A 9,701-nucleotide genomic window follows, 5' to 3' on the forward strand; every position below is an offset into this window, starting at 1 on the left:
TTGTGACTGGCACTTGCACTGCTGTACGACTGTGCCATTGTCAGGTAGCTTAATAACAAGGTATAAAATGTCTTTTTGCTACCAGGTAGGCGAGCGCAGGAACAAGCTTTCATCACTGGTGCATTTCCCGCTGACTGCCTTGGACATGGCGCCCCATGTTGTTAAGAGGACCCAGAGTATGCGCAACCTGAACAGTGGGCCGTGGCCCACATCCTGGCCAAAGTCCTCGGGCCAGCACCACCCGCCTGCAGACATGACCCTCCCTCACGACTACTTGTATGACCTCTACGCCGTGTGCAATCATCATGGAGGAATGCACGGGGGACACTACACTGGTACGCATGCTTGTCACTGGGACCAAACATTATTTCAGGTCACGGGCACCCATAATTTAGTGTATTCAAAACATCATAAAAGCTGTTATAAGGAGAAATCTCTAAATAAAAAAATAAAATAAAAAAAAATCTAAACTCTCATAAAAATAGGCCAAGACGAGATGAGCTCTCTAGTATTGGGTCACGTAAAAATGATCGTAAAATGCCTCCCCACCTTTGCCGATCAGCCCGGGTTACGTTATGTGTCCTAAACCAACATAGACAAATCCCCCCCCCCTCCCTGTCAATTATAAAAGAACGGAACGGGACAAAAAGTAGGGAGTCTATTCTGTTATTTGGTAGATTTGGTTTATATCTAATTATTGAATGTAATATCACGTGAGTATTGAAAATTTTAAAACTTTCTAAAATGACTGGCAGTGAATGAGTTAATTCAAATCGATGCAAGGTTCAACAGGTTTTGTTTGAATACAGCAGAACCACTGTCTAATGTCAATGCACATCCTTTGTCAGTTGTTTTGAAGTATTGGCCTCATTCATTTACTTATTTATTTATTCATGTACTTATATTCAACAGTGAATATATATTTTTTTTTTACATCTTTTTTTCTTTTTCTCTCTTTTTTTCTTCTTTTTTTTTTTGCATAATTTGTTTTTCCTCTTGTGTGCATAAATTATATAAAAGGAGAAATGGCACACTTTGTACTGCCGTAATGAGAACGACTTAATGGCACATTTCAAAGGGAACACGATTTGACTACATGCCTGTTTCACTTCAAAAGTGATGTTCTTCTGTGTCCCAAAGGCTTAATAATGGCGGCATGTTTTAACATGCCCCACAGTTCTGAAATGACCGTAATGACCGTAATTATATATATATATATATAGAGAGAGAGAGAAATAATAATAATAATAATAATTATTATTATTATTATTATTATTATTATTATTATTATTATTAATATGGTGTGCAAGTGTGACTGAATAAGGAACACTAGATGCCTTGGTAAAAGTACACCAAATCACCAATTTAGTGTGTCATGTTTTTCGATTGAAGTCCTGCATTTATTTGAAACCAGTTCCACCGCCTGCAGCTGAGGCCATCTTTTTGCATGCAGACGTCTCATGTCAGCTGTTCAAGGAAATTCTATTTATTTCCTGCATTTACTCCCACATTATATTTTCACATTCTAGCATTAACTCAGCTGTCTTATTATTTGTCACCAGCCTATTGCCGGAACTCTGTGGACGGTGTGTGGTACAGCTACGATGACAGCAGTGTGGATCTGGTCCCAGAGGAGGAAATCTGCACCAGAGGGGCCTATATTCTCTTCTACCAAAGACGGAACATCATTCCACCGTGGTCGGCCAGCAGCTCCCTCAGAGGTGCAGTGTATTTCCCATTCCCATATTCAGCATTATTAAAACGCTCACATTGAAGAGCATATGAATGTTACATGAAGAAATATTGAAATTAGGGATGGTAAATAAAACATTTGCAATAAATGGGAAAAACAACAGCTGTGACAAATGTTAAAGGATCATGAGACAAGGTTGGTTTTACCTTACTGATGGTAAATTGCAATAATAATCCTCCATTGTGCAGATTGAGTGGATACTGGATAGTCATATAATAAATAAATAAAAACAGACACATGCATGTCCGATTCATTGAAGGCTTTTTTTTTATTTGCTAAGCATGTGAGACATTTGCTTTGCATTTTCCCCATGTTCCTCTTGTTTAATTTGCTTTAAATTCCACTTGACATTTTCTTAAAAACGAATTAAGAATGCCCCACTGCAGTCTGCACTTGAGTAAATAAATACACCCCAATGTCCAAGTGCTTGGGGCAATGCTGTGTCATTGCTGTCACCTCACTGCTTTCTACCAGTCTCACCTTTTTCTTGCAGAAATAGTCCAGTATTTCGAAAAGGGTAATTATCTGAAGGAGAAAAGCAGCAAGTGCAATTCGCCTTTACTTACCGTAGTCATGTATAAGGAGTGGACATGAAAAGTCAGCAATTATTTCTCAATTTGTAGTCGCCATCGCCAGCTTCTCTGTGTGAGTTGCTAAGATACTGATGCCTCCCTGTGCGTCAAAGCAAATCAAAGCTGCCACATCCAAAAAGGCATGCGAACTACTATTACATGGCTGTGTAGTTCAGTTTGCCTTGCCTGTTTAAATATGTATTTTTCAATAAGAGTTGTATATACTTAATACGTGATACTTATAAGCATCAGAATATGATTAATTCACATGAGCATCTCGAGGAAGCATTTTCACACAACTTGGGCAACCAATTATTATCGTTCTATTCCTCCACTGCCGAGGACTGGAAAGGTCAGTTTTCCACTTGAAAGTAGCACTGTGGCTAATTGGGGGGAAAAATAACACATAAAGGCATCACTTTGAACAAGACAGGTTACTAAACAACAATGGAGGACGACAAGGTTCAACTGTATTTACTTCTCAGCATGCGGCTTTTGGCCACACGAAGGAGTCACATTTTATTGGAGCTGCAGGAATTGGTACCCCTGCAGAAAAGTAGAGCTATCATTTCTGTGCTGCTGAATGGTAAGACACAAGGCGATATTGAAATTCCTGTCATTGTCCTCAATACGACACCATTTTCAACAATATATTTGGTATGGGCTGTGTCAAGGTTGCAGGAGTGGTGCCACAAAAGATATATTTGAAAGCCAGCCAAACTATAAACTCAAAGAGTTTTGCTCTTTGGCCAGATGGTCAACCAGCATGTTTGTGAAGAGAAGAGATCCTGTGGCGATTGTTTTGTTTGGTGCTCAAGAAAGAAATTCCATTTCCTTCCCAGTGCTGGAGTAAACTCCCTACTCACCTGAGCGGACCTGAAGTTTTGAGGACTTGGATGATGCCCGTAGCGACAGAGCTGCGAAGATCCTGTGCACTTTGAGATTTGTTCTCCATATATGAAGTGCATTACAAATCAAATCTGTTATTGAAACAATCCTTCCATAGAGACATGGCAGAGAAGGAAATTGTATTCGACTGCAGGGGTGTTAGGGGAAAACCTGTAGTTTGGATTTCAAAAATCTTTTGTGACACCTGTTCTGGAACCTTTCTGACACACCTCATATATTACTTGTAAGTGAAAGTGGAATAGCAAGGACTGTTGTGGAGAAATGCTGAGGAATGTTGAGACTGAAGCTCCACTGGGCATAAATATTGGATGCACACAACATGGAGTCTTGTCTGAGTCTTACTGGAAAGGTAATCTTTAAACATTTACTGTATATTGAAGCATTTGGTCTTTCAAATAACAGCTGAAATACATTGAGAGAAGTACTGTGCTCGCATTTTTCTCAGTTCACTAAGGGAGAAAATCAGAAAAAGAAAAAAAAGTTGTTTCCACTTGCTGTGTATACAGTCCTGTGGGTCATGATTTGTACTTGATAAATCAATATTTGGCATAGAGCCCGCATGAACTCATGTTAAACTTTAAGCTCCTCCTCACTTTTCTAAAGTACGATTCCAAGTGCGAAATGTTCCAGCAAGTGTTTTACGTAATAGATTTTGTCATCCTTTCCACCCCCCCGCTGCCTTGTGTCCCCCTCAGGCTCGACAAGTTCTTCCGTGTCAGACCACTGGTTAATCCGCCTGACAGGAGAGAGCAAGCGAGGCAGCCTGGTGTCGCGCTCCTCCGCCACCTGCCCGTCGTCCGTGCCCGACTCCCCTGACTCTCCCGTCTTCCTGGAAAATGCTTCAAAAGAGAAAGGAGGTGAGAGTGCCAATCAGGCAGGGGCGATGTTTACTGAGCGGGGTTTGTGTCTCCGGTGAGGCTTTTTCATGGAACAACTATCCAATGTTTAGCGATTTATGCTCTGGGTGGCAGCTTCTCTGTAAATTCCAGCTTTTGCGGATGCCATGTTTACTTTGGATGTGTCGTGTGTTGTTGTGATAAATAATAATTTTCAAGATGTGGACCACAACTTTTTTCTTCTATTTGGCAGCAAAATGGGCATCCATCAGTACTGACAGAATGCCCACTTCTGTTAAACACCCACTTTCATTTTTTCGGAACGAGGCATCATTGGAGATGGCACATTTCTATTCAAGCGATGAGTCATGCACAGCAAGTCTGGCATGGCGTCTCTGAGGAAATTTCAATGATCATTTGTAACTGTAATTACAGAAACCTTTATTTCCCATTTTGGGGAAATGTCAATGGCATATCTGTTCTAGTGGGATACACCTTGAGCAAAAGGCTGTAACGTTTCAAAATAACTAACAAATAATCAACGTCAACACTATACAATTGCTTGAAGCTTTGGTTTTAGCTTGTTTAGGATTTTCAAAGTGACGCTTTGTCAGTAGGCAGCCCAATGTTCAAATGTTTTGTGGCTCCAGACAGATTTTTGTTATTTATTCGGTCTAAAATGACTCATTGAACCGTAGCTCCAACTAATGCAAACCGCTGCACGTCAATAAAATCTTGAATTGGTGGTGCTTATACTAAAGTCGTATCCTCTCTTGTCACTTTGAAGGGGGCTTTGAAAGCAGGCCTTTTGTGAGGGGACTGCAAGGGCGGAGTGTCAGCATGAGGGCACCCAACAAGACCAAGGACACCCTAAACAAGGTGCTACCCCTGCGGTGGTCGCTCGGTTCCAGAGACCGACGAAAACCCGAGCCGGCGCCTCCGGACGTTCAAGATCCCGCCCCTGTCGAGCTGGTCCAGTATTTGGAGTCCGGTCGACGGCCTCGCTGCACCAAGGATCCGATAGAGTCATTGATGAACGAACCTCGGAGCTCCAGGGATGCCAAAGGCGGCCGGGCGGTCAGATCATCCAGTGCAGGGAGGATCAGTTGCGTGGGTAAAGCAGCAGATGAATCCAGACAAGTGCCAGAGGGCCAGAGGAGGCCGTCGGATCAAACGTCCAGTTTGAGACGCAGAAAAGAGAGTCCGCCGAGAGAGGAAGGCAGTAGCAACACTCTTAGGAGGAGAAAAGACTCCAAGAGGCCGAACTCCTCCAAAGCCCAGCCGGAGAGTTCTGGTGTTCAAACTAGCTCCAGCACCTCAAGCATTCTCGGCGGCACTCTCAGAAGACAGAAAGATGACCAGACGGACGGAGAACGTCGTGCTGCAAACGAAGGTGGTGCGAAGACCAAGAGCCACGAAGGACTGCTGTCTTTCCTGAAAGGTAATTTCCTGAGGAGAGACAAAGACTCCAGGAGAAGCAAGGAGGGCGCGGACGAGGACGGCGGACGGCGAACGCTGTCGAAGCTGTCGCTGTCAAACGGAGCGGCCGGAGGCGAGCAGAGGAAGTCTCGCGGCAAAGAACTCTCAAACGGGCAAGCGGGGCGGAGCTCGTCCGAGATCAGGCGCTCACAGAGTTCGTCCAGCCTCCCCGCCAGGACGGATCCGAGCGCGCGGAGGACGGCGTCGCTGCATCGCAACGGCACGCCCGCGCAGATCCGCAGCCCGGCCGGCGACAAAACGTCGTACGGGAGCCTGCCCAGGCCTCGCTACAGCACCACGTCTCTGGGACGCAAAAAGAACGTCCCGGAGTCCAGCTTCTGACGAGGACGCCATGAAGGACCTTCCGCCTGTAAAGTCAAAGCAATAGAGCACAATTATCAACTCAAATGAAGCACATGCCGCTTCTACGCTTGGATACAAAGAGCAGAATGACATATTTTGACCTCTCTTGCACTCCCAAGACTCGAAACAAGTGCCTGAGCAAATTCTATGCAGTTTAGACTATGTGTTGAGATTTTATCACATGAGCACTGGAAGCACAGCACACTGATAACAGATAGACCTACCTAACACATCTGTGTCTTATTATTTTAGTCCACTCCATCCTATTTCTTTATTGCTGTAATTTGCTAACAATCACGACACTGATTGTGTTTAATGAAGAGAATGTACAATGGCTCGAATGCTGCTAATTGATCTGAGCCATTTAACTGCTTAATTCGTCGAATGCTTTAATTCTCAAGTAGTGACGACTTGTGAGGTTCACGCTGCATTTCCAAGCAAATTAGGGATGACTAGCTTGTGGGCTTTATTTTAGCGGTTGTCAATGTTTGTTAATGTCTTCAGAGGTAGCATATTTTTTCTTAATCCCGCTGCTCACATATAGGAAATAATGAAAACAGAATTTGTTCCAGATGTAGTGTGATTTTAAAGGCAATAATTGTCCAAGCAATATTTTAAAGCTTTTTTTTCACAATTTAGAAAAGTCCCAAGAGGTTGTTGGGTTTTTTTTTTTTTTATAAATATATAAAGAAGCGAGCATCTATCAAGACTATGAAATTGTTTCATACCACCACACCGTTTATGACGCATGGACACAACAAACACAATACACAATGCTAATACACATTTTCAGAAAGAGGAAAATAACTCAATATTTATTGGATTTCTTAATTTCACACTATATATGTGGGCAGGCACTCCAGAGCCCAAACTGTTTGTATACAAATGTTAAAAAGTCAATTTTCCAGAAAAAAAAAAGGTTACCATTAATATAAACTGAAACAAATTAACATGTAGCAGTTAGCGGCTAGCGCGTGCAGCTAATGCTAGCTGTCAACTCTCCCTTCAGTTGAAGTCTCTCACTGTGTCCTCGTTCGCACTGCTGAACCGCTTTTAAGTGGATGTTTTGTCACATTCGAAGACGACTGATGTGACGTAACTTTCACTTCCATTCATCTCTCAAAATAGCATGTCTTGTTTTCATTGTGATAAAAGCATTAGTCCGTCGAAATGACGAGCACTCGCAAGCAACCAGTGACGGGCAGCGTAGACTGAATGACATTGATTGCTTTTGCTTCCCCTTCATTGAAGCGCTGATTAGAGATTTGTTTCTGCCGAATGTCCGCCTCACGTCAAAGCTTGACGCACTCACGCCCCATTTAGCTCACCTTCAAACTAGCAAGCGGTCTGGCTTATGGTTTCCATCTGTGAATCATCAAATTAGAACATTTTTCATCCTCTCTTCTTCATCACTTCAGCAAAGGGGAATTATGTCTTTATGAAAAGTGTTTGAGGGCCGCATGGTAAACTTGTGATTAGAATGTCTGTACAGTCATTCTGATGTTTTGCTGTTGAATCTGAGCAAATTAACTTCCTTTTGTGGCTTAGACCAAACTGTCCGCTGCTGTGATTGTGAGTGGGAAGGTTTGTTTGGTGGGACTTTTATTTTTTATTTGTATTTTTTTTATCCTCCCACAGTTATAAATTGGAATTCTCATTTTGGCCACGTCAGGAATGCACACAGCTCTACAAAATAAATAAATAAATAAATTGTAAGGGGAAAAAATGTTCAGCATTAGAAATGAAATATCAAGGATACACAAGGATATACAAAGATAGTCATAATTTTGTGTGAAAAATTTCTAAAGGTTAAAAAAAAAAAAAAAAAAGTAATGTTAAAACTGTGACCAAAAACTGTTCATTAAAGTGCATAATATGAGAAAAGTATGAACAAGATGGTCATAATTTTCACAAGAAAATTGTTTTTAAATACAAATAGGTATAAACGAGAAAAAATTGTTGAAAGTCATACATTTTTGTGAATTATTCATGGAAAAGCTATGGTCTCTAAGTCATAATAAATACAATTATTTTTTTTTCTTTTTCAGATTGCCATTAATTCACAATACAGTATGCTAAAAAAATCATGCAAGAAAAACAATATTATGGTCAGAATTAAGTTGAGAAAAGTTTTTTTTTTTTTTTTTTTTTTACTTAGTCACAATTTTATCATGAATAATGCTAAGAAATTGTAAAAATACATTGATTTTTAACCGTTTTATTAATTTAAAATATATTCTAATTTCTTTTATCATCAATGTGCAAGACATTTATTCCAGTAAATAAAGTTGAGACATTTTACTCTCATGGGAATAAATTAGTGACAAATGTAAAGGGTTTTTTTGGGGGGGGGTTTTTTTGTTTTTGTTTTTTAGCATTTTCATTCAACTTAATTGTGAATTGTTATTCTTGTTTTCCCCACTTGTTTAGTGCAGTTCTAATGATTTATTGCGCAAGACAGATTTAATAAGAGCTCTTCATGACAGTGCTGTTATTATTTTTTTATAACTGCCATGAATGGCTGATTCACTGACTTTGTCCATGTATTCCCATTACTGTCCTTCACCATAATAATAACAGACTTTTTTTGTACATGGACATCAATTGTTAACTTTTTAGACGGCACCGACAAATGAAGGCCAAGATAAAAACAGTCACTCTCATTTGGTCTCCTAGCAACTGTGTTGACATCAGCTAAAGCACTAAAATCACTCTCATGGAAATTTTTCAAATGTTTTGACTGCTGTGCGCCTGCGGCGCTGCCTGCAACTGTTGACTGTGACCAATTAAACTCCATAAATGTTAGCAGGAGCCATTTTCACCATTTACAAGTGTAAAGTGCTTTTTCAATGATTTGATCTTGTTTAAATCACTCGTCGATTATAGTTAAAAAAAAAGAAAATAAAAAAAAAAAGCTTTCAAACAGGTGAAAGTAGCAGCTTGTTGGTACGTACGTTAAGGCACCACTGTATTTGCATCAAATCTTTTATTTATTCTGTCAGGATTATGCTGAAATATATATATGTATATTTTCTTCATCTATATATAAGAAACCTTCAATTTGATGAATTCCTGATCCCCCCCCCCTCCATAATATCCTCAAAATTCTCATGAATTCTCGTTGAGAGTTTACTTTGAAACACTTTCCCCGCAGCCGCCAGTTAAAGTTGGCTTCACATTATTTCAAGTCGAGCACTTGTTTTGTAACACAAAACTTAGCATTTATTATGCAAGATATCTGCATTCAATTCACACCATTCTACAGTATGTGTGCGGCCGATATGGATTGAAATGTAGTGTAAGGCTGTCTACCCTGCTGTACAGATAGCTCTTTTATAAACGCTAAAATATGTCTGAGTGTGTGAGAATCACATTGACTTGTATAACTTTATTTTTTCAATACGATGAATAAAAAAAAAAGAAGTAAATATATTGATATTTTTTGTGTTTACTTTTCATTCAGCCCATTCTTTCACATCGAGTAGTCAGTTCAGGTCAGAAAGTTAGAAGTTTGTAAACAATGGTCACTATGGTAACGCTTATCCTGCATGATAAAAGCAACACAAAAACTGTTTTGTAGATATACTGAAGCCACATTTTAGGTAACTGCATAAGGCACCACGAAAGAAATATAAAGTACATGAATAACTCACCATAACTCGAAATCAAGAGCCCTGTTGAAAAAACAAAAAAAACAACAACAAAAATTTTCCAAATAAGATGGGGGATGTCTGTTTGTTTGTTAGTTTGTTTGTTTTAACTCATTTTTACAAGCTTGTGGATTTAGTG

General features: G+C 40.2%; 1 protein-coding gene across 1 annotated transcript in view; it reads left to right on the forward strand.

The window, feature by feature from the left end:
- Positions 1–9,342, forward strand: part of usp43a (ubiquitin specific peptidase 43a) — a 64,018-nt gene extending 54,676 nt beyond the window's left edge. Inside the window, exons 13-16 of the mRNA XM_077525650.1 lie at positions 86–335; positions 1,563–1,721; positions 3,930–4,091; positions 4,858–9,342. Of these exons, the coding sequence (XP_077381776.1) occupies positions 86–335; positions 1,563–1,721; positions 3,930–4,091; positions 4,858–5,891 (1,605 nt within the window). The 3' untranslated portion in view covers positions 5,892–9,342. The remainder of the gene's footprint in view (positions 1–85; positions 336–1,562; positions 1,722–3,929; positions 4,092–4,857) is intronic.
- The last annotated feature ends 359 nt before the right edge of the window (positions 9,343–9,701 follow it).

Source organism: Festucalex cinctus, chromosome 6 (assembly GCF_051991245.1).
Source record: "Festucalex cinctus isolate MCC-2025b chromosome 6, RoL_Fcin_1.0, whole genome shotgun sequence".
Taxonomy (NCBI): domain Eukaryota; kingdom Metazoa; phylum Chordata; class Actinopteri; order Syngnathiformes; family Syngnathidae; genus Festucalex; species Festucalex cinctus.